The following is a 26,062-nucleotide window of genomic DNA, read 5'->3' as shown; positions in this document are numbered from 1 at the left end:
TCCCCGCGCTGGGCCTGCGCGCCGCCCCGATTCTGGCGCTGCCCGCTCCCGGAGCCGGTCCTGGACCCGGAGCTGGGGGAGTTCCCTGACGCGGACGGACGGCGGGACGTGTCGGTGCGGCGGGCGAGCGGACGGACGGACGGTGGCAGCGGCGGGTGAGCGCGGCCCGGCCCGTGTTTTGTTTCCGTTTGTCTCCCGGCGGCTCCGCGGTCCCATTTCCGTTTCGGGTTCAAACAACGACACGGAGGCGCCGCGGGAAGCGGGGCCCACGGGGAGGTGGCGCCTTGGCGGTCGCGGGGAAGGGCCTCTGGGATCAAGAATCGAGTGCTCCCGCCGCGGGGCTCGCGAGGCCTCCCGGGCGCGTGAAAAATTATCCCCGCTTGTAAAAACCTTGTTTTGGCCGAAAACGTAACAGGATGTGTGGCGTCTTGTGGTTCTCCCCTTGTAGTGGTGAGAAGCCCCTCCAGTGATGTGGCTCGAGTTCTGAGCCACTTTAAACGAGAAGCACATTCGAGGGGCTGGAGCGAGCGGAGAGAAAGGCAGCGGAGTTGGGAAAGGGTCTGGAGCGCAAGTCTGATGAGGCGGAGCTGGGGGCACTTATCCCGGGGAAAAGGAGGCCCAGGGAGGACCTTAGAGCTGTTCACAATTCCCAGACAGGAGGTTGCAGCCAGGTGGGGGTCGGGCTCTGCTCTTCCGCAAACCAGTAATAAAGAACCTTAAGCTGTGCCAGGGGAGGTTTAGGTTGGACAGTAAGAGGAATTTCTTCACCTAAAGGATGACTAGACATTGGAACAGGCAGCCCAGGGAGGTGGTGGAATCACCATCCCTGGAGATGTTAAAGGAAAGACTGGATGTGGCACTTAGTGCCATGGTCTAGTTGACATGGTGTTCAGTTATGATTTTGAAGGCCTTTTCCAACCTAACTGATCCCATGATCTTGCATAGTTTGCTTCCTAATGTTCGGCCAGGTACATGCTGCACAGCCACAGCTCTCAGTTTGGCTTTATTTTCTCACTTCAGGCCGTTGATAGGGAATTTAAAGACATCAAATCTGGTGTGATTTTCCCCCACCCTATTCAGTGCTCCACTGTCTCCATCATAAAACTGAACTGGCTCATGAGTTGTAAAAGCTGATCTGTAAAGGACTGGCTATCTGCTTTGTTACCTGCTTTGTGTTGGTATCTATAATTTGGATAATATGGATGGATAGGAACCATGTGCTGCACACACCAGAGCTTCCCTGGGGCACAAATAACTCGAGTGACTGGGCTTCAGTATCAGCTGATTATGTGTATGAGCTCCAGAACTGGACCCCATCTCACAATTACCTGGTGGGATAGCAAACATAATTCTCCTCAGAGAGTTTGTGCCCATTTCACAGTGGGCTCATTCCTTGCTTAACTCCTTGTGTTCTAGGGAAAAGATAAATCTTAAACAGAACAGGGGGACTACTCTCCTTACTGTAAAAGATACTGGAGTAGCACTGGGCTATCACATGGGAAAAAGGCTCTGTTGACAGGTGCCTTCTTGTATGTTAGTGGAGGTCAGTCTTCTTGGCTAAACAGGTAAGTCTTAGGGCTTGTTAGGTTGAAGGAAAAAAGTAGAAACAAGCAAAAATCAGTAGGCTGAACCTTCCAGGAATCAACCACAGGTTTTATGTTCCTTTGAACAAATGCTGCTGTTGTAGTGTTCCTGCCACATGAACCCTGCATGCAAGCCAGGCTCTTTGAGCCTTCTTGTCTCTCAGTAGCCTTCAGGGAAGGGGTAAGCAGTTCAGTCTCATCTAAACCTATATTCACTTTCAAACTGCATCACTGTAGGAGCAAACTGCTAGACTTAATGTGAAATGTTTATATCGTAAGAAATTTCTTTATGCTAGTATAGGGAAGACTGAATAATTTTCCCCTTCAGGTTTCTATGAACTTTAATGAATTTATGAGTTTACATTATGTTGTTATTCTTTATACCCATCTCCCTTATTTGTATCTGTGCTCAGTGGAACAATCTTTTTTCCTCTTTGTGCACCTGCTTTTTGTGCCTGGGTTCCTCTTTCCTGCCCCTCCAGGGATCCGGAAATACAGCAAAGCCTGAGAGATTCAACCAGGAACTGCCTTTCCAAGAGGGAGTGAACAGTTACTAGTCCCAGCTGCCAGTTTGGAGTCCAATCCATAGGGACTTCTAAATGCCTTAACTGACTCTGTACCGCTACTCTGGGCAGTAATATTTTCTCACTCTGTATCACTCTGCATTTAGCCGTATTGAATAATTTCTGCCAGAAATCTATTGAGGTGGTGAGTTCTTTCTCTAAGTTTGCACTGTCTTCCCAATAAATAATGTATGAATATGTGAAAGAACAGAAGTCCCAGCCTAACCCATTTGTGACCTTACTGGTAAATTCCCTTCATCACAAAAAGACAATTTACCTTTGTTTTGTGTTTTTAATCTGATTGCTAGTACAGAAAAGACATTCACCCCTTTTTTATCATATCAGTTTGCTTCTTTGGGAGTTTTCAGCAAGAGACATTGCTCAGATCTTGGGTTTGAAATATTTTTTAACAGTCTGACAGATCACCTGTAACTATGTGGATGTCAGTGCATTCAGATATTTAAGCCTGTCTGCATTCTTCAGAAGTTATGTTTCAGTCTTTCCCATTTATCATGGGAAATATTATTTCCCATTTATCATGAGAATAATACACAAGATTAACTGATACAGCAATTGGATTCCTGGGGCCCTATTCAGTGGACACTACACCAGCCCTTTGGAGATTTTCACAGAGCCAGATCTGTGAACAGGTTCTGGGTTTGCTTCTAGTGGTGAGATGTTGATAAGGTGATTTTTTACTTTCTAACCTTGGTAGTTTCTTACAGAATGAACCACATGGAGCACTTAATTTCTTGACAGCTGATCTTACAAAATAATTTTTTGAAGGAGATGATGAGTAGTTTGAATTTCTTTAGACAATTTACATAGCAGCTGTAAAACATAGTTGGTTACTATTACTTCTGAGAAGATTTAAAGATTAATGCATATCCTTATTATCTTGTCTTCAGTAGATACTTGAGCTAACAGATGGGGTGGGATAGAGTAGTACCTGGGAAAGGATGATTCCAGGATGGAAATCTTGGTGACCTCTTCTGTTTTGGATATTTAAATAGTAGTCATGTTTTGCTTTTTCTCCAGTGGTTTTTTTTTTTCTTCTTCTTCTGTACTTCTAATTCCTACTTCTTTTGCTAGGAGTTCATTATGTTATTTATTGTAAACTGTTAATATAATTTGGCCTGGCTTTTATCATATGTATTTCATAGTTATGGTCTATGTGCTGGTTAGTGAAAAACAGTAGTAACAGACTAACTATGTCTTTACACACCAAGTGCTGTAATTCTTTGTTTCCCACTTGTGTTCCCAACAGATTCCAGTGTTCTACAGGGCATGAAAATCTGCAGTGTTAGTGAGAATGTTGTCACAGAACAGCTTTTCCTCTCATTACTAACATCCTGCTTTAGTTTGGGACTTCACAAGATATATTCATTGTGTTCATGTCATCAACTCTTCACCTGTGGGAGGCATGGGTGAAAAGAAGGGATAGTCAACAAACACTTTGTTGTTGACTTTATTTGCCTATGAAGAAATCATGCATCTTCTCCCTAACTGCCTCCTGCAGCATTTCATGTTAAATGCTGCTTAAATTTATAAGCATCTTTCAGCCATGCTAGGAAGGTAGTTTGGATTTTCAGATGTGCTTTGCTGTAGGTGGCCTGTAGCAACAACAAAAAAAAAAATCCATAAATTTGGGTGCCTCCAAGAGAATCAGGCTTTGGGCTCTGAGCAAATGTCTTAATAGTCCCATGTTTGCTTCTAGAACATTTATTTGAGAACAGGTTTAGTAATATATTTTGTGAAATATGTATTAGCTTTTGGATTTATTTTTGGCTTTAAAAGGCTATTCTGGTATTTGATTTTAGAAATGTGTGATAGGACACAAAATATCATCTAGTCTTGTTGGTCTGTGACTTAGACAAAAAATTCTTTTCTGTTCATAGCTCTGTTCTTAAGACATTGCAGCCATGACTAAGAGAGAGGCAGAGGAGCTGATAGAAATTGAGATTGATGGAACTGAGAAACAGGAATGCACTGAAGAAAGGTATGTACTGTCTTTACTTTTTGACATCCTTAGGCAGCAATTAATTGACTGATTCGTTTTTCTGTTTCTTGTCTAATTAAACGGCGGTTTTCCAGAAGGTGATATGTAGCCACTATAGGAAATCAGTATAGTGCTGTCATGTTCCTCAACCTTAAGTATCTAAATCCCAAACTGTTTTGGTTATCTCTTGCTATGTTATTAGTACTTTACTTTTCCTATTTTCATGTCTATAGTAGTGTGTCTGTGTGTGTGCTGCAAACCTTTCAGCTTCAGTGGATCCTTCTGTAATTGAGATGAACCTTTCTATGTCTCCAGTCTTTTGCTTTACTGTTACACAGGATTTGTACAGGATGATTTGTTTTTAACAGAGCAAAAATGATGCTGGGTATCAACTATACTATTGTTAGGGCTATTGAAACTGTACATACTGAAGAAGGATACCCTCTGATTTAATTACCTCAACTTGGATTTTTAGTTTCAAATGCTTCCCTTCTATTTTTCACTACTGTGTTTGGAAGCTCAGAGCATCAGTTAATGCATAGGATAGTGTTGCAATCCAGTCTAAGCACAGAAAAGCAAAGAAAACTAATTCTCTGTGAATAAAACAGATAGAACCCAGAAAGGTATGAAATACACCCCAAAACTTGATTAAAATCAAATGAGGTTAGATGTTGATACCAAAAAATTGATATATTTTATTTAATACTAAAAGAGGTAAAGAGAAAGAAAGAAAAAAAGAAATAGAAAAAGAAGTGGGAAGTGGCGTCAGGGAGAGTGACAAATATTGAGAAGAAGCATATCACCCTTCCAAGGGTCCCAAGGATATCTCATTGCTTCCCTTCATCTTGTCTTCTTGGTGGTGAGAGTCCCTGCTGAAAAGTATAGAATCCAGTGGATTAATATATATTTGGGCAGGTGGGAACACACAGGTACCTCCCGATGAAGGGGCAGGTTTGACACTGTCCCTTGCAAGACTGCGGATCTGTTGCATGACGTAGTATCACATGCAGTGCAGGGTCTGGGGACACCTTTGGTGAGGGGCCTTTGATGAGCCATGACACTCCCTCATTTGTCCCTCATGTGGTTGTCCCTCACGTAGATGTGGTCTTCCAGGGGTGGAAGACCCCACAGCTGTGCCAGTCTGCCTAGTGGAGGATGGGTATTCACTGCATCTGGCCAGAGGCCATGTCACACACCCAAAACCTCTCCTCCTTCCCTGCTTTGGTGTAAGGATCTGTGGGAGCTTGGCAGCAGAAATACCTGGGGCTGTGGCTTCTACCCCAAAGGTGCTGGGTTTAATCCTTTTGTGATAGATAAGTAATGTGATGGTTGACTGTCACATTTAAAAGGCAAATATTATGTATATATTAAGAGAAGTTTTATAGTTATGTTTTACGCCCCTTGTGTTGTTATCACGGGGTGACCTGAGTAGTCGGGACATTTGGGAGGACCGGCTTGTTACTATGGCAGTGCCTGACCTCCAATCAAGATGTAAAGAAGTGAACTCCACCGCTGGACAGTGAAAAAGGAGGATAGACAGAGCTTTGGGAGGGGCCAAATTGTTAAAAAGCAAAATATCCATTGTGTAGATGAGCACATGGTAGGAAAAATCCTTTGCTCCTGGCACTGTAATATTTTCTCTATTCAGTCTTCTATTGTATTTTTGATAAAGTTTTAATAAACCTTTTAAAATTTTTAGAAGTGAGTATCATTTATCACACTCTTGTGAATGTATTCTTTTCTCCCAGCCCAGACTTAGGTCACTTTATCTTATCTCTATTAACTTGCAGTTGAGGACCTCAAGTCAGGAGGCCCATTCAGGGTGTGGTGCTGTGATTCTTGTTACCCACTTTTGCTATAATAGGCAAAAGTCCTTCATAAAGATGTTCAAGCCATATACCATAACATTTCAGTCTCCAGCAGGTAGAAAGAACTGAAGCTGGTTAGGTTAACTACTCTTAAAGAACCTATTCTGGAGAACTGATTCAAAGCCACTTACTAGTTTCTTACTGTTCTAAGTTCCTTGTGTATTTTTACCACTTACAGGCTATATCTGTGTACATTCTGGTTTCTTTCTGTGTAAATGAAGAGACTGTGTAAGGTGATTGTTATAACACGTGTCCCATAACGATGACATTTCCGAATGCTTGTGCCATACAGTCAGTGTTGTCGTGTGGGACAGCCATGTCACGTGACTAATAGTTCTTTCATGTCTCCATGTTGCTGTACTTCCTTCTGGTTGTCCCTTTTATGTGTTAAGCTTACTATTCTTGTACTGACTGGTGAAAAGACATGGAAAGTTGCTATGTATGACTGTGTGCATTTATTTCCTTCTATTTTCCCTGTCTGTGTTTCTGTGTTTGCTTTTAACTTGAATATCTTTTAAATACAGTCCAGGCAAAGCAAATAAAATTAGTTTACTCTACATGCAAGTTAACAATATATAATATGCTAACCATGGCTTACTGTCTTGAAAAATGTGATCTGAATCTTGGTATTTACCTGAGCTTTTTAATGGTGAGAAGGTGAAAGAAGAATTACAGAACTGTAAAATTAATGAGACCAAATTTAGTAATTGACTCTACTCAAACAAAGAGTACTCAAACTAATACTGCATGATATTAAGATTTCAGAGTCAGTATTATTTTTTATCTAGTTTACATCCAACTTTTATTAAGCTTTCCTATACCTGCTCTATTAACATGTAAGTAATGATTTATTATATAAATTTGCTATTTAAGCATTGTCGAGCAAAGCTACACCACCGCAGAATTTGTGAGTCAGGCTATTGACATCAGTGAACCCATTGGAAATCTTAAGAAGTTGCTAGAACCCAGACTGCAGTGTTCCTTGGATGCTCACGAGATTTGTCTGCAAGATATCCAGGTAAATTGGAAGGTTTTGAAAGATTTAACTTGGTAATGGAGAAGTGTTTTACATACTTTTTCTGTTTTTTCCAGTATCTGGAATTCATGCTTCATATGGAATATTAACTACAGTTAAGAGTTTAATTCCATGTCAGGTTCATTATCATCAGACCATTTAATATATGCACACTAGTTCAGTGTGAATACAATCAAAATATTCTTGGAGCTCCTGGTGTGAGGTTAAGAAACCACCTTGCAAGTGAAAGAAGGAGGGCGATGACCACACTACTTTCTTTTGAGGTAGCCCACATCATTTGTTGCTGCCAGAACTTCCATAATTCTAATCTTGTTTTTAATCTAAATGAGAAGGTTTCTATGTTATTGAGGTATAGAGGTAACAAAGCATTACTCAAGAATTTCCCTCCCCCCCTTGTAGTTACAGGCATTGACACATGTTAGACAGTGTAACTGTTTTGTGTTTTATTTGAAGTTACAATCAAACATCTGTGGCTTTTCCAGAAACAACAGGAAAATATTGTTATAAAGATACGAATTTTTATGAAGGTGTTAAAAACTCAGAGAAGGAACTGTAGATAGTTTTCAGGTAGTGGAAGGTACCTCCCCCTATTGCATTACTTCTTTTAGATCAAAAAATGTTCCTGTAGGCAAAAAGATCTTAAACAGAACAGAGTGGCAAGTTTCAAATACGATCAAATTTTTTCTGTTAAGTACTATGTCTAGACAGTACTAAAAATATTTGCATGCTTCTTCAGAAAATTTGCTGCAGGCCCCCACTGTTTCTAAAATTTAAAGGAGAGTAAGTTTATTTGATTTATGAAACTAATACATATTTTAATTTTTCTTAATGCTTTTATCAAGCTGGATCCAGATCGAAGCCTTTTTGATCAAGGAGTGAAAACAGATGGAACAGTGCAACTCAGTGTACAAGTAATATCTAGGCAAGGTAAGCAGTTACATTTGTCTGTTGTACAGACAAACTAATATTGCATGAATACTTGTGAGAAACCTAATCTCCTATTCCTAGCTGTAAAATTGAGACAATCAATGAATGGTCACAGAGCTTCAGAATGTCTTTTTCATTGTGTACTGTAGTTCTAAGTAGTAAAATTAAAATAAATGTCATGCACTAATGCTATTTGAAATGTTTTTTTAAAGGAATTTCATATCATTTTTATAAGTAACAAAATTAAACACAAATCCAGAACCCAAACAACTCTTAGTCGAGTAGTATCAGTTACAGTATGAGATTTTTCCTCAAGGTTGAGTAGTTACTCATATCAGACCAAATATCGATGCAGGCAAAAGATTTTTGTGTAGGTGGGTGACAGTTTCATCCCTGTGAGGTGAGTAAGCTTGTGTGCTTTAGGAACAATTACATTTTGAAAGTAAATGTAGCTAACTGAAAATCCTTATCAAGGTCCATGATCATTGACTATTGTCTGTTTTCTTTGGATGAGAAGTCAGAATAAACCATTGTGGAAGAGGAACATTAACCGGTTGGATACAGATTTGTTAAGGCATAGTTTTTATTTGTATTATCTGGTATGACAGGATTTCCCCTTGCCAAATTCTCAGGAACTAGCAGCTTCATTGTTGTACTTTTTGTCCTCGTTTTCTGCTTTGCCCCCTCCATATCTCTTGAGTGGAAGGATAGCCAGACAGCCACCACTCTTTATAGACCATGTACATATTGAGCTGTGGGAACAGCTACAGGTGTTTCTTTCTGTAGTTCTAAACAGAGACAAGATCATACAGGAGTAGGTTACTGTTTTGAGTTACATCAGCAAAGCAAATGAGCAAAATTTGGGGAGCACTTTTTGTTTCCTTTTGGCTTCATTGTAGATAAACAGAAGAAAACGTCTCTGCTTTGTATTAACAGTCTTCAGTAAGACACAATTTGTGTTTAATGCTGAGTGTCAGGTGACTAGTGCTAGGTTGAGTCCTCAGTTCCACATATGTAATGGGAAGTGTACTACCTTTCTGCTTATAAAATAGAATGGAAATATCCTTCAGGGAACTAGAATAACTGCTCTTAATTCATGCCCAGTAACTTCTAGTATTCAGTGCTCAGACTTCCATTTTCAAATGGATGTGAGTGATGAATATCTTCACTAACATCTTTCATGTTTGTCTTGGCTGTACATGGGAGACATTTAGGGAAGTGATGCAAAGCTTCCAGCCACTGGAAAGCTGGACATGCCTCTGTGGAGAGCACAAAAGAAATCTGGGAATTTCATCTTTCTCTCCCAGTCGGCAAAGAGGTAACATGCCCCAGGCTGGGGCCGGGCAGTCCTGGCTGTGGGGCTGGGCCTCTTCCCCCCAGGGCGCCTGCCAGCCCCCTCCCATCGGCTGCCAGGCAGGGGAGGGAGTGCCATGGGCTGGGCTGAGCAGGCTCTGCCGTGGGGCCAGGCCCCTCTCCGGGGGTCCATCGGGGTCACCAAGCCCCATCCTGCCCGGGCCAGGCCCCAGCAGCTGCCTGGCAGGAAGGTGGGGAAGGCTGCGGAGCCCTGGCTGAAGCAGGGCTGGGGTACTGCTGTAAACATCTTGCTACCAGGTCCCCTCTCCCCAGCGCGGCCACTGCACGAGATCAAGCAACTGAGACCAGAGGCAGCCCTGCAGCCCGTGTAGAGTGGCCCTGTGGCTGGAATTGAATGCAGAGGAAACCAAAGACCAGCCATGCAGCCGATCCTGACATAGCCCCAGCCACAGTTACAGCCTCTGGCACGGAGTGACCATCTGCAGGCCCCGGTGAGATGTTAATTCTTTCAGTGCTTCAATCCTCCCTTGAGTGAGAGGAAGGAACAAGATGCAAGCATGTAAAGGAGCAACATGAAGACACTGAGATCAGTGAAGAAGTAGTCCCAGATGGGAGGGATGAGGAGATGCCTTGATCTTGGAGCTGAAAACCTTCTGTAAAGCTGTGGAGAAAAGACTCTGTTTTCCTGTAACACATGTAAGCCATGAGGAGATGAAGGGTACAATTTAATATCAAGCAAAGGCTTCCATGCTAAAGCAAGCAGATGTTAAAGTAGCTGTGATCCTATAAGAAGTTTGAACAGAGAAGAAGAGTGGTCCTGTGCCCCCAGGAGAAGAAGACCTCTGTTCCCAGAGATGATGATGATTTTAGAGATAGATAATGAGAACTTTTGCCTTTGAACAGCTCGTCTTAAAAATAGTACCCCATAATTAGACATGGCCCATAAACACAGCTGTGGGAAAAGCTTGTGGAAAATGGGAGGGACTTCATGATTACAGATTTCCTCAGGCAACTGCTATTCGTGACAAATTGAGAGCCATGAGAGAACTGGGTTTTTTTCCCTCGTGGAGAAGTCCTCATAACATTAACAAGAGGGACTTCTCTCCCTAAGTGAACTGAAGAAAGACTATTCTAGAGGTGGTAAACTGACTGAAATTTCAGGTTTTGTTTCTTTACATTGTTAGTGGGAAAGAAAAGGTTTTGGGGGAGGAGAAGAAGTGTTCTGAAGGTTTTGTTCTGATGCTTATTACTCTTTTAGTTACTGTTAATAAATTTTTCTTTATACCCTTTTAAAGTTTTGAGCCTGCTTTGCCTTTCACCTAATCCTACCTCACAGTAGAAAGTGAGTGTATTGGGGATTGGCCAGCACTGAACCCACCACACCCCTTGGTGGAATAAGAAGCACCACCCGAGAAATCTCAAAATTGGTGAAGTCTCAAATTGGCAAACCAAAACCACTGCATGAAATTGGTGTTTCCACCCGGTTTCAAACTGAAACCGCCACAACGTTCTTCCTGTGTTTCGTTTTTTCCCTTTAATGTAAAACTGAGGTTCATGATCACATAGCACAAGTAGCTTCTTGCTCCCTGCCCCCATCACACCTTGTCGCTCTCTCTCCCTCTCCTTTCCTCCCTCCCTGCTCCCATCTTAAAAGAAACACTTGAATATTAAGTACTTCTGTGTCACTTTGGAACACTCCTCAGAGTTGTTTTTCAGGCCTTGATACTTTAGCAACTCATAAGATACCTGTTTGCTGAAGGCATGTAAAATATGGCAGGGCAGAATATCAGAAAACAATTAGCATGCATATAAACAAAAGGAAGGTAGTTGGATCACTAACAAGAAAATGGACTTCTTACTCTTCACCACAGTACCCCTTTGAGCCAGATGGGAAAAAACAGCTTCTTACTCCATCCTCATATTTTACGTGCATGAATGAGGTTTTGAGAGATTCTCAGTTAACTTATGTTTATTTTCCCCTCACTTATGTAATGTATAGAATTCAACGAAGAGTAATCAGTGATGCTAATCCTTGTGGTGGATTGGACTCTTATTTCTTGAAATATTTATTTCACCAAACTTTGGTGAGCTGGTTTTAAATTCAAAGACAACAGGTGAAATATAGTTCTTCTGTAGTTGAATTTGAGTGTAGTTATTTTTTAGCATTTCATTCTACAGCAGATAAAATAGCATTCCTATTTTTTCATTCTACTAATAAGACTCTTATGGAGCTCTGCCTTGCCCTAACTCATTTCCTCTGTTTGGAGGAATGGGAATCTGGAACTGGTCATCTCTTACGTGATACGTAAAGGGAGAAGAGATGCAGGAAAACCCAGGGAATTAATGTTGTTCTAGTGTTGCAGTAAGTTAGATGGCAGATTGTTAATTCACATTTTTACTTACAAGGTGTTTCCACTAAAGAGACTCATTGCTTTGATCTCCATGTTTGTATTGTGAATGAAGCACAAAGTTCTTTTGACATGTACTTTTATGACACACAGTGAATTATTTTGTTGAGCAATAATTAACTGTACCTCTTTTTTCTTTACTTTCTTTTTTGAAGATCAAAAATAGAATCTTAACCCTTAGTAGCTTCCCTTACCCATTTTGGTATGACTTTGAAAGCCTGTGTTGTGCATATTAATTTTTCATGGCCTAGATCAAACACTCTCCTAAGTAAGGTATTTGTTTCCTTTTTCTTCACATTTGATTCTTCATCTAATCAACCACTTACTGGTTGTAAACATCTATTTTCACGTCCTTGATTTCACTTTGCTGAGTTTTGTATTACAGGGTCTTTATAGTGTTTGTTCCCTTTCTAATATTTTTTTCAAGATGAATGGCTAGTAAAATCTAGAGGAATGCTTGTCTGAAAAAGACTTGTTTTTTCTTACTTGTAATACAGGTACATACTCCATTTGTTTTCCCTTACAAACTATGACTGGATTGTGGATTTAGCATTTAAGGCCGTTACCTGCAGAACCATCTCATGCTGTGCTTTAATATAGATTAGACAGGAAGCACACAAAGTAATATCTTTACGGTATAAGATACTGAAGTTACTTTGGCCATGTAATGTTCTGTGAATCCTACTTTCATCAGCCTAACCACAGTCAAGGTGTTCCAACTCATGATAAAATAGAATTGTAAGGATTCTTTTTTTATGTGAAAATACGTTCAATAAAAATATCTTAAAATAAATGTGATTGTTGGCATTATAATGAAAATTGTATGTCACAAAAATTGAAATAATTTTGAAAAATCTTCTGTGCAATGTATGAAAATTGGTGAGGCACCAGCTGGACAAAACACCTCAGAAGACAACAGAGAAGGTGGTGATAGAAAGCATTAGTGAATGTGTTCTTTCTTGCTGCAGAATAGATACAGACATATCTTGTTAGCTCCGTGATCTAATATCTGAAATGACAGACAAAAAGCCAAAACTTTAATAGCTGATGAAGCCTAAGATGCGAAGAATTTTCTATGTTTCTTTTAATTTGCTGTTTAACACACTGTCTGCTTCAGGGTACTGAAAGAAAAGGTTAACTGCTTTCTGTAGACCCTAGAGATATCAGGGAAGTATTGTAAAAGCTGAAAGAAATGCCTTATGATGGTTGGAGTAAAGCTGGATACTTGTTCTGTGTCCTTTTGCTTTTTCTATTTGTTTTGGGGTTTTTTATTTGGTGTATTTCTTACAGACCAAAATACTGTACTTTATGCTTACATTCTGTTCAAGATCTGTGAAATAGATCACTTAAATAGAACAGGAAGCTGTAATACTGGGGGAAGGAGGAGGGACAGCTTTGTTATTCACCTTACTAAAGTATATGCTCTATAATAGAGTGTCATTTTAATTTAGGACACTCACAGAAATTTGATGACACTCCTATGTCCTGCCTCTTTCCTGAGTTTGCTAGCCCTACTAATCAGAAAGTTTTAAAACAATGTTTTTGTCTTATTTGCATTACTGTCTTTTAAGTTTTGTGATGTTTCCATTCTTAGGGATAGAGCCCAAGTTGAACATCCTGGAAATTGTGAAGCCTGTGGAGACCGTGGAGGTTGTGATTGATCCAGATGCTCATCATACAGAGGCTGAAGCTCACCTTGTTGAGGAAGCTCAAGTGATAACCTTGGATGGAACAAAGCATATTGCAACAATTTCAGATGAAACATCTGAGCAAGTGACACGATGGGCTGCAGCACTGGAAGGCTACCGGAAGGAGCAGGAGCGCCTTGGAATACCTTACGGTAATAGCGCACAGCTGTGGGTGTATTCAGCTGGGGGCTGGTCTCCTGTGTTCTGCGTGAGGTTGGTGCTCAAGGACCTCGGGGAGAAAACCTGTGGTATGGGTTAGTACACTGCAAATAATCTGCAAATCAGGGAATTGAAGAATCATAGAATGATTTGGCTTGGAGGGAACCTTAAAGATAATCTGGTTCCAATCCCCTGCCATTGGCAGAGACAGCTTTCCACAGTTGCAGCAACAAATTGTTAATGGACTGGAGAATGCTGAATATTCTGTTAAATTAGATTTTGTATGAGAAGCTGTGCTGGACTTCATCATACTGGAGGAAGATGATTCAGCATCTTCCAGTAGATAAATAAATATTTATTTATTTACTGGAAATAAATAAATAAATAATTAAAAAAAAAATACCTAGAAGGAAGGAAAATATTAATTGTTATGAGAAATAAATGCAGAAAATGGAGCAGCAGAAAGCTTGGAAACCACAGAAGTGGTTAGAGAAAGTAATGATTTTTGTTTCCTTGCAGATTGTGTTCTTTCAATGAGAACAAATTAGCAACTTTTTGATGGAAGCTCACTGCTGCTGATGTTTGGTAGATCAGCCCTCTTGTGGTGTGCCTTTTGCCACAGGATAACATTGCATTGTTTTAGGTACCATTAATGAAAAATGATACCATGTAGCTGTTCTTTGTTAACCAAAATTAAATTTGTAGTTCCTAGATAAATGTTTATAGACTTGGGATACTTTGCTTTCTCTAAATGTTAATTTTCTTAATTTTTCTTAATGCTTAATTTTATTTGTTTTAAATCTTAAAATAAAAACTTGTCAAGGTGACATGTTCTTGGGATATCAGAATTTAAAAATACATAATTCTGCTCCAGTGAAAAGTAGATGTCCCTTCTTTAGTTTCTTGTTCTTACCTGTTGACATATTTTAATATGTTGTATACAACGTTAACATCCCAAAACTTGATGCTCTGGCTGAAAAGGTCATGAAGAAGCAATCACTCACCTCCAGTACGCCAATGCTCACACAGGCTCTATGTAAAGGATACTAGAAAAAAACCTGGTCCTCAGTTTATTGTTCAGTATTCCCTGTAGTGTGGAATATGCCTTTGGTCAGTGGAGGTCAGCTGTCCCTCCTCAGTTTCGTGTGCACCCCCTGTCTACTTGCTGGGGTGGCTGAATGAGAAACAGAGAAGGACTTGCATTGGAGTCAAATAGTCTGATGAGATAGTTTGTTCTTCTAGATATTCCATGTGTGGAGGGTGTAATATTGAATATCAGATTTACTTGAAAATCATTGATACTACGTGGGATTTCTGGTTTAGTAGAGTGATATGAGGTACATTAAAACCCAGCACAGAGGTAAGATACACTTGAATGAATACAGCAGTTTCAGAACATTGCACAATCCCAATCCCTATCCCAACAAGATTCCTGGTACAGGTGTCTGTAATATACTCACCATCACAAGGTTAGGTGTTCCTAATGGCCAGGAAGGAGAACATGGGTTGCAGCCAACTCAAGCCCATTGTTCTCTTAGAAATTCTCTTGCTAGTTTTGTGGTTTATGTTCTCTATATTGGGCTAAGCCACATCTTTGTGGCCTCTGCAAGCACTGCTCAGCAGTGGACAAAATATCTCAGTGTGTTATTAACAGTGGTTTGGTCACCAGCTTAAAGTACAACACAAGGGATTTTAAGGGGCTTCTTGGAAGAAAATTAATCCATCCCAGACATACCCAGTGGTGGTTTTTGTCAATAGAAATTGAGATATGTGAATGAGTTTAGATTGTAGTATTTTGTCATAATCACAAACTGATCAACATTTTTGAAGGAGAGTATCCTTTTGTGAGAGAGGGTACTCTTTTCTTGAAGCTAAAGACCTGTGGAAGAAGAAAATTCTTTTTTGTGTGTTTGAGATATGTCAGGCATACATCTGATGTAAAAAAATTTCTCTAAAGTAAATAATTCTTTCACCTTTTCTGTCACCCCACCAACCCACACCATTCCATCACAATTTTAAGTGCACTCACCAACTTTCCAGGTAGATTTGGTCTCAGTAACTCTACTTCTTGATGTTGTGCTTTTATTCTTATAGAAGTTATTATATAATAACCTTGCAGTGTATGATGAGGTGATTTGCAGTTTCATCCATCTTTTCCAGACCCAGTTCAGTGGTCGACAGATCAGGTTCTCCACTGGGTAGTGTGGGTGATGAAGGAGTTCAGCATGACTGACATCGACCTCAACACACTCAGCATTCCTGGGCGGGACCTCTGCAACCTCAGCCAAGAAGATTTCTTCCAGCGTGTCCCACGGGGAGAAATCCTCTGGAGCCACCTGGAACTTCTTCGAAAGTGTATGGCAGTTTGTTTTTTTTTTAAGGACTTTTTTCTTGAACTGTGAATCCAGTTATGAGCAGTTATTTTTCCTTTCCTTGATCTGATGGTAAAAATGAAAGTATCAATATAAGCTAAGAGAAGGTATTAGAATGTCTGCTGCCGTGAAGCATTGTCTGCATACTAAACACTGCCTGTCTTTTATCAAACCTCATAACTGGTAGAAGGTAGTGAATGATTATTCTGCCTTTGTTTTTTTAAAGCTTCATAGTTTGTGCATCCACTGAATTTGTTAGTTCTATAATTAAATATTGATTCTGAGTTATTAAATGTATATTTCTGTGTCATACTGGAGATTTTTAAGCACAGGAAGTTAAATCCTTAGATGGTACACAACAGAGCTGCTAAGTGATGCATTGTATGTGCATAATACAGGAACACATATGTGTGCATTTCAGATGTGCCATGCTTGGAGGTAACTTGCCAGATTAATAACTATTTCTGTCTTCATTTACATAATATAGCAGAAGGTTTTTGGGGATGGAGCTAGTGGAAATTTGCCATGTACACCCTTCTAAAAATGAGTGATAGATGTTAAATGTCTCCACTTGTAAGACCATGAACTGTACATGTCTCTTGCTAACTGATACCAATTTTTTATTTATTTTCCCCTATGAAATAAGAAAGTTTTTGATCTTCAGGTGACTTACGGTTTGCGAGTTAAATATAAACCTGCTGGGTTTTTTTTTCCAATTTGTAGATGTGTTGGCTAGCCAAGAACACTCTGGAGAAATAGCAACTGTTACAATTGATCAGCGTAAGTACTTCTGTCAGCATTAATTCGCACAATTCACAGTGTGCAGGTTTAGCACTGTACTGTAGTTCAGAATTATGATAGTACAACATTTAGAAAATCACTTCAGAGTATTTTTCCTTGGGAAAGAGAGGAGGACATATTTTAAACTTCAAAACATAACATTGAGTTTCTCTATATTTTGTTACTGGCTGAAAGGTAGTGTTTGACCTGAACTATGGAAGTTTATAACTTCCATTTTGGATGGTAGATTTTTCACTTTCTTGAAATAAACTGTACATATTTGAGGTTTTTAGTTGTTTCAGGGCTTTAGGTTATATATTGCATTAATAAGTGGATCTATTTAAATATTAATTCAAAATTTAAAAGTATTTCCAAAAACCGAAGGTTTCTGTGGAAGAGATGACTTACTTAGCAACCAGTATTAGAAATAATACATTAAAGTTAATTTCCAGTTATTTGAAACTCATTCTTTCAGCTAAGCAATGTCATCAATTATTAAAATGAATAAATTTTCAGATTATTTATAAGCATCTTATATGTTATATATAGACATACTGTTTATTACATCCTGTGGTTAAAGCCAGCTTGAGCAGGGCATCTGTATCCTCCTACACCGTTGCAATAGAAGGTGTTTGCTGTTTGAAGATCAGGTATGGAGGTTGTGTAGTGACTGTAGAGAAAAGGGCATTAGGGCAGATCATTTGGGAACAGCATAAAGATGAAAACAAGGGCTTGAGAGAGTTTGGCTTCTTTTTGTGGTAGCATGTAATACACATGGTAATAAACTGAAACTGGTGTTTTATCTGTAATGTGACACTTCTGCAATGAGTCTAAAACTGCAATTTTCATATAACAGGTAAAAAGGTCTTTAAATTATACTTAGCATTGTGACTTAATGCAGTGTGCCTTTTTAGCAAAGGAAAAGACTAGCTTCTAGATGTTATGATAATACAAGTAATAAATAAAATATGCATATTTCTGTGTGAGCAATTTATAGTTGATGTTCTGCAACATTCTCTACTACAGCTGTGCAGATTATACCAGCATCTGTACAGCCTGCTACCCCAACAACCATCAAAGTGATAAACAGCAGTGCAAAAGCAGCTAAAGTACAGAGAGCTCCAAGGATCTCCGGGGAAGATAGGAGTTCCCCTGGGAACAGAACAGGTATTGCCTCCAATATTTTTACATGCTAATGCACTGAACAGTAACTCATTTATTTGAATTGCAGTTTGGTGAAGCGTGTCTTTTTGGCTCCAAATGTGAGATTTGTAGGAGTCTGTGTGAAGGGAGTGGTGTGAAGGGAGCCATAGGTACAAAAAATCTCTGGTAAGCACAGGCAGCCCTGGCAGGTTGGTCAGCTCACACAGGCACCATGTCAACATGATGCTGCAGTTTTTCCATCCTGTAGCAAATAAAATGGATATATTTCCTCATCACTTAACAGTCTGTCCTCTCAAACCACTGCATGGCATTTGTTCAAGCTTTAGCTTCTTTCTGTTTGCAGAAAGGGAAGAGAATAAACTCTATGTTGTAAAATGTAGCCTAGCTGCTACTTGCACTGTCTGTTGTGCTCCTCTTCTGTTTTTCCCCAATCTGGTGACTTCAAAATTTATAAAGTTTCGTATTTCTTTTTTAGTTAAATGAATGCATGTCTGGAAAACTGCATGCTAAATTTGCAGTTTAATTTTGGAATTACTGTTATTTGTACATACTCTTTGATTATTAATTTCTTTATTTTTTCTTGCTGTCATTTTTGGTTTGCTTCTCTTTAATGTCGTGAATTTTTCTGTTAAATCCTTCCTTCTCTGCCTCCTTGAGTTTTTATTTGTTTTAGACTCTATAAAGGCCTCTAATGATATTATTCAGAATTTTAAGGCCAAGGTTTTATTGGCTGACATTAATGAGGAATATGATCTTTAGTTATCAGGTCTTCTCTCTTTATCTCATTGAGAATTTAGGAATTTTACTGCGGGTACTTGAGTTAGAAAAAAACCTTAATGATTGGATGTGAAAGATGCAACATTGATGTAAACTGAAATTTGGGGGTTTCTTTTGTGTTTCTCATATTTCATGTTGAAAATTTGAGACCAAATTTTTTTTAAAAGAACAGCTATTACACATATATGTGTGTGTGTGAAGAGGAATTAGCAGTTCTTGATAAATCTGTTCTATTTTAAAGACAGATATGCTTCTAAATTATTATGTTAGGGGAGTTGTATTTTTTTAAGTTCTAGGGGAAGATTTATGTGAAATCTTGATTAATTTTTTCCGGTATTCGTAATTTTTTTAATTAAAATGGGTACTGATGACTTTGCAGGAAAATGTTTTCAAAAGAATCATTAGAAGGGATTAATTAAGTGGAAGTTTTCCTTCCATCATATAGTCTGTGCTGGTCTGCTTTAATATGTTGGTTGCAAGGTTTTAGCCATGAGTGGAACATAAAAAGGACAAGTAGAAGTGAAACTTGTTATTGTTATCTTAACAGGGAACAACGGCCAGATCCAGCTGTGGCAGTTTTTATTAGAACTTCTCACAGACAAAGATGCTCGGGACTGTATTTCTTGGGTTGGTGATGAAGGAGAGTTTAAATTGAATCAACCTGAACTGGTTGCACAGAAATGGGGACAGCGCAAGAACAAGCCCACGATGAACTACGAGAAGCTTAGTCGGGCTTTGAGGTAAGAAACTTAAGGAATTCATGGGATATGATTTGCTTTCATTTGACTACCTCATTTTTAATTAACATAATGCAAAACTTGCATTTTTTTAGTAAAGGCAAATCTTCTGAAGCTGGTCCATGCAATGACATGCTGCTAATCTTAGGGGAGAGATGCTGGGCTTTTTGCCTTTGTTTTGGTTTTTATTTTTCATTTTTAAAGATGCTAGTAGAATAACTTATTGAAAATAGATTTTCTTTTTTCAAGATCATTAATTTGGGCTGCTCGCTTCCAGAAATGTACCTCTTTTTTATTTATCTTCAATATTTATGCTTTTAGTGGCATCCCAAACGATATTGATTATTGATGAAAGATACAGAAATATGTGAATTATTAACTTATTTTTATGTTCTACTGTCCGTGTTCCACTTGCTCTTGTTAGGTAATAAAGCAGATACTTTTCTGTAATTGTTAGTGATTTTCTGTATGTAAGAACCTTTTCTAACATCAAATATCCATTGTTTCATTTAATTGTTCATATTATCTGGATCTTAAAATATGAAAAAAACTGAAAAGTACAGTTGACAGCTATGTTCCAAGAGTTACAATTCCAACATCACAGTGATCTGAAAAAATTGAAGTGTTTCAGTATCTTCATTTCGTTGTGATTTTTAGTTTGACATTGATAAAAGGGACTTGTATTATTGATTCACTGTGGGTGTGAGGTACTTGAGGAGGGGGAAAAGAGTGCAAGTACCTGAATTTTAAACTACTTTTCCCTGATTATTTTAGTCTCTGGAATAATTTGAAAATTCATCCACGTTCTTTGAAATCATTGAGAGTGAACTTCTGATTTCTTATTCTGATATTGTTAAATATATTTCTCTTGATTTGTTTTCAATAAAGATATTTTTTGCCTAATCCTGCAAATTATTCGAGCAGGCTTAGAAATTCTTTTTGTGTGAGTGAAGTTGCATTTTGATTGAGGTCTGTATTTTACTTACTAGCATTTTCACTTTTGGATATGTGTTGTTTGCTTGATTGGTTTTTTCCAAGTAAACTCCTCTAGCATTATATAAAACTATCAACTTCTATTTGAAAATAGACATTTCTGTAAGAAATGATGGTAAAGTATCATAATCTGGCTTTCTTTACCCTTTTAGCGAGTATTTAATTAGCATTTGACAGGCATGAGATACACAGCTAAATTATACCCTTTTGTTTGTTTTAGAACTTCTTTAGGCACAGTACTGCAGATGCCAAAATTATTTTATGTGTTTGACAGACAAGTGGAAAAATTAATGAAAAATAAATATTTTGAATGATACTAGCTATTGAAAGCTGCAACTTATAAGAGTTCCTGAGCCTCAGGTCACTAAAAGCAAGGAGGAGCATTGGTAGATGCTTACTCTCATGCTTTTCCTTAGGTCTCTTGGAGTCTTGTTTCTTGTTTCTGTCTCTTGGAGTCTGTTCTTGTTCTAGATGGATCTTTAGCCTGGTCTAGTATGGCTGTTCTTGCATTATTTATGTATTAATGAGAATGTTAATTTTTTTCATATAATCACAGACACTCTTGGGTTGGAGGCCTGCAGGAGGTTCCTGCCCAAAGTAGGACCTTTTCAGTACAGCTCTTCCCCAGCCTGTATTGTTGCAATACCATTCCCATGTTTCCAACCTGTGTATCTGTGAGTCTGTGTACAAAAGGCATATGTGAAAACCTTCTGAGATACATAAAAATTATGTAAACCATGCTGATGTTTTTGGGGTTTGTCAGCAAGCTCCACAGAAGGTGCCAAAGGCAGCTTTGGAATAATATTCTTATCAGTGGGATATTAAACACCAGTTTGCATAAATCACTATTTAAAAAGTTTTGCGTTTGTATTTTAGTCACAGAATTACAGAAATCACATTCGTCAAAGTGGTGTCATTTTGGCAGCTGCATTAATATTGACATGTTTTCTAACAGTTTAATGTCTGAAGGGATATTTAATGCCTCTTGCTATGCCTGTGATAACTTCAGCTTGTTGCCAAGCTGAAGTTTAATAGATTATTATATGTTTTGTTTACTAATGTATTGAAATCACTGTGTCAATTATTGATTAATACAGGAAATTATGTTGGTATAATTGAGAAATACACTGACTCTTCTGCCTAGCTGTAGGAAAAGCAGGCATATAGAAACTAGGGGAGAGAGGTAGAAAGGGAAGAGCAGCTTTTTTTTGGTAAATGTTCTAAAAATCCAGATCTGTTTAGTTATTCGGTAGGGAGGTGAGACTTGAAGAAAAATAATTGATCTCCTGTATTATTCTGAAACAAAGTTTCCATGTGTCTTGGAATGTTCGGTGACTTTGTGAACTTCCATGGGTATTTAATTGTATGTATTTTTAGCTTTCTATATTTTTGAGTAGGCAAATGTTGTAATCAGAAATACATTCAACATAGTATTGAAAATATCCTCTTGCCACATTAACTGATTTTAACTTGAGTGTTCTGAGCATGAGATGCGGGAATCTTGCATGTTTTGGGCCTTCATATAAACATGATCTAATTTCTTGTGATCCTTTTCCTTTCTGATCATATCAGTAATGTGGACTAAGTCATTCAAAGTATATTCAGTTTTTTAAAGCATTTTTCTACAGCATTTTTGAGATAGGAATGATTATATGGGACTGTACAATAAATGGAAAGGCTTGCACAAAGTTAACAAACTTTAAAAAAAAGATGACCACTGCCGCTTGACATATGCCATGGTCACATATTGCAAACTTTGTTTTTCTGCTTCATATTGCCCCAAGTGAGCAGAGCTCAGTTTCTCTATGTCCTCTACCCTGTCATATTCAACATGAGAGTCTGCCTGGTGTTCCCACACTGAACCCAGTGTTCCCTTTCACACACAAGAGACACACCAGATTATTGCTCATCCTTCTCCAATTCTGCCCAGTACTACAAGACTCTGCTTCAAAGCTGAACGTAAATTATGATCCCATCCTCATGTTTACAGAGTTCATTCACCCCACTGCAACTAAACCTCAGTAAGAGGCTGAAAGTCCTGGACACCATTCCACAGCAGTTCCTTGTTATCTCACTATATTTCTGCCCAATCTGAAAATTCTTTTGTTACACAATATAAAAGATATTTATAGTCAGAGGACTCACTTTTAGTTGTAAATAAAGGCAAAGATGTAGTTTTGACAGCATATGAATTATAACCAAAAAACCCCAACCCAACAAAAAACAAACCAAAAAAATTAAACCAACAAAACCCCACAAATCCAATCCATGCCTTTATAGTTTTATTTCCATCTTTGAAGAGAGTATGGAGAGAATAGCTGCTTTCATATCATAGAAACTGCTTGGTAATTTTCAACCTGTTTCCAGCATTAATTTTTTTCTTCAGAAAAGCAAAGCAAAGGACCATAATTAAGGGGAAAGACAGTATTTTCTTATTAAGGCAAAGCACTATATATAAGAGATCTTCCCTTCCAAGCTGTTTTAAACTGCTCTAAGACTTATTCCTGAACTAGTGCTTCCAGTAGCCTGTAAAATAATTACTTTGTTTTATTTCTCCTTAATATACCAGGGTACAGAGACAATTTTCAACACTTCCATTTTCTCACATTAGAAAATGCCTAAGCAATATATTGGAATATGAAATTATGAGAATCTGAGTGAGAAAAAGCCTCTAGTGACCTTAAGTAAGTAATGGATGCATATGAAAATTACAGATGCTAAAATTCTCTGTTGCTGATTTCTATTTTGCAGGTATTACTATGATGGAGACATGATCTGCAAGGTGCAAGGCAAGAGGTTTGTGTACAAATTTGTGTGTGACCTGAAGACTCTGATTGGGTACAGCGCAGCAGAGCTGAACCGCTTGGTCACGGAGTGCGAGCAGAAGAAACTGGCCAAGATGCAGCTCCATGGCATTGCACAGCCAGTTACAGCAGTGGCACTGGCTACAGCATCCCTGCAAGCAGAGAAAGATAATTAAGCACTGGGACCTGTAAGTGAGAACCTGAGGCCTTTCCTCTATAACCAGAGCAGTTGGTGCTCTTACCTTGATCAGAATTGGAAACGTCTTTTGTTTCTTGATTGTACAATATAGAGCATGAATTTCTATAAAGAACTCAGACTTACATAAATTTGGATCTTTTAACAGCATATATTTTAATGTAAGTTAAGGGATCACCCCAACTTCTGCAGCTAGTGAGAGGTGGTGCCTGTGACCACAGCTGTACAAAATAATTTCTGCAACACTTATAACAAAAATTAAGTCCCTGTAGTCCCCAGGCTGATGAGTTGTGTGAATGCAGCCTTTTCCAGTCTTGTTTTCTGCTGAACTACCAAATGGCATTTGATGCTTTCAAAGTTTACAATATATTCATTATTCTGTTAATCAAGTGGAGCTGAAAGACATGTTAAATGTTACAAAGCATCAAGTTCTTAAAATACCTTCTGTGTTTAATAGCAAAGGAAACTTAAGACTAAACTTAACTGGAGATCAGTGCTGAAGAAGAAGATCCAGGTTTAGATATGGCTTAGGTGAAAAGCCAGTTATGAGTATTTCATTGTAGTATGCACATAATATACATATATGAGGGCAAATACCTGTTTTGAAATACATACTTGATACTAGCCATTCACAGAAAGCAAAGGTGAACTTCTTCTCCCCATGCCATCCCCCATCAGGTAATTCAAAAACTTGAAAAAAAAGCCCTCATCCAAAGAGTAGATTGTTTTGGTGGGGACTATTAGTGCTGTGTTCTGCAAGGTGCTTATACCTGCATGGTAGTCAACCTTAGTATCCAAAGACTTAAGTTAATCACAGTCAGTAGTCCCTGGTTAGGAACAGAAAGCAAATTGAAAATAGTTTTACAGAAAACTGTAGTTTAATTCCCAATCATTGTACAGTTTAACGTATATTAACTACAAAGAGGTACCTTTTATTTAAAATTAAATTCTCTTTGAACTTCGAGTGATATTTTTGAAGCTTCTTAAGCCAAATGTATGCTCCAGAACTGGGTGCAATTGAAGTCTGGATGATGAGTCAGAAATAGTTGGGATATATCCTGAATTCTGAGCTATTCAGTGCTTCTTGCAAACTTACACATGCAGTAAAAAGTAAGCTTCAGCTTTTGACTTTACGTACTAGTGTCTATTAGACTGCTTCTTTTGATGTCTGAGAACGGTATGATTTGGGGGTTGCTTTTGCCTCTTCCTGCTAATAAACAGCATAATTACTATGTCAGCATTGATGTTCACCAACTTTTTATAAATTAAATGCCCTCTGGTAACACTTAACATTACAAGGGAAGACCTTTAATTCTGTTAGGGATCGAGCTACTCTTAAACCTTAAATCCAAAGTCCTTGAACGGTGAGATTCTGAACAATGTGTGTTTGTGCTGAGCAGTGAGAGCACTGGGCTGCTGCTCTTGAGCCAAGCAGGAATGGGTTACACTTGCAGGCAGAAGGCAGAGAATACAAAGACTTGTGTGTATCCTAAAGATGTATTGAGGACAAGGTTTTTTGTAGGGGGATGATCATCTGCAGATAGTTTTTGGTTTGCATATAATTCTAACTTGTGTTTTTTCATCATTGACATGATTATAAAATCAAAGGGTTTTTGCTGGATTCTTTCGGTACCTCTTACTGTTGTTTTCATCCTTGAGTTCTTACAGCACTCCATCTGATGAGCATGCTGATGTCATTTTGCTTTAAAAAAAATTGTAAGCCCTGAGCAAAAAATGTAAATGTATCTGTCATGAAAGGTCAATGTCACCCCTTTTCTTGCTGTTAGAGTTGATGTCACTGATTGGCAAGTGTTGGAGGTGTCTTGTGCAGGAGATGCTAGTTTGCTTAACCAAGAATTATGTGAAGTTGATGTTTGAGGGCAGCAGCTCTGCTTGTAACAACATTCTGTGACTAAACACAAGTCCAGTACAAGTCACTGGTTCTAGTTAGCAGAGTTCTTGAGATGCCTTTTTAGTTAAAATACAGGATAAAAAGAAAATATATACTAGCTTTCTATATAAAACTGGACTGTGGGTAAACACGCAGCAAAATTGAAAAGTAGTATCAATACTTCATTCCCCTTCCTCTTCTTGTTACATGGTAAGTCCCATGGGGGAAACTTCTGCTCCCATCCTTTGTTTGTGATTACATCCTGTTGTTGCTTTTGCAGCCTTTCAGTAGGAGTAATGGTCTTTGGGGTTCTTTGTTGTGGCTCCATCTGCTTTTCCACCATGTTCTAATTAGTAAAGAAAGAACTTTTCAAGCAGTATAAAATTATTATCACGCTGTCTGTAGTTGCGGGAAAAATCTGTGACAAACTTGATGTCTTCAGTAAAACAAAAGATATGGAATATATTGTCAAAGGATTTTCTGTTGCTGCCAGAAGGAAAACATAGAATATTACCAATTTTTGTAAAACAGAAGGGGTTTTGCATACTTTTTACTCTTTAAATAAAGACACTTATACTCTGCTAATAATTACAAATTTCTTTTGTGTTTTGCTTTTTTTTTTTGTAATTTTCAATGAAACAATTATTTTCTATTTTTACTCTGATAAAATATTTGTGGATAAAATGTCAGTATAGTAAAATAAAAATGTTATACCACTAATTTGCCTTCTTAATTTTTCAGACATTTGTAATGTCTTTCAGGGACAAGCAGTTCAAAAATGCATACCTGCCCTTTATTCTCTT

General features: G+C 38.4%; 1 protein-coding gene across 2 annotated transcripts; it reads left to right on the top strand.

The window, feature by feature from the left end:
* The first annotated feature begins 98 nt into the window (after positions 1–98).
* On the top strand, positions 99–25,979 carry GABPA (GA binding protein transcription factor subunit alpha). 2 transcript variants are annotated; one of them, XM_053971568.1, is made up of 10 exons: positions 99–155; positions 4,045–4,145; positions 6,887–7,031; positions 7,892–7,976; positions 13,293–13,538; positions 15,706–15,900; positions 16,641–16,697; positions 17,724–17,864; positions 19,186–19,378; positions 23,120–25,979. In XM_053971568.1, exons 2-10 carry the CDS (start codon positions 4,069–4,071, stop codon positions 23,346–23,348), a joined length of 1,368 nt encoding a protein of 455 aa, XP_053827543.1. In that variant the 5' UTR covers positions 99–155; positions 4,045–4,068; the 3' UTR covers positions 23,349–25,979. The 2 variants fall into 2 exon arrangements, with proteins under 2 accessions (XP_053827543.1, XP_053827544.1); XM_053971569.1 differs by lacking the exons at positions 99–155; positions 4,045–4,145; positions 6,887–7,031 and adding an exon at positions 7,060–7,312.
* The last annotated feature ends 83 nt before the right edge of the window (positions 25,980–26,062 follow it).

Source organism: Vidua macroura, chromosome 2 (genome assembly GCF_024509145.1).
Source record: "Vidua macroura isolate BioBank_ID:100142 chromosome 2, ASM2450914v1, whole genome shotgun sequence".
Taxonomy (NCBI): domain Eukaryota; kingdom Metazoa; phylum Chordata; class Aves; order Passeriformes; family Viduidae; genus Vidua; species Vidua macroura.
Note: the sequence above shows the minus strand (reverse complement) of the source record. Positions and strands in the feature narration are given on the sequence as shown.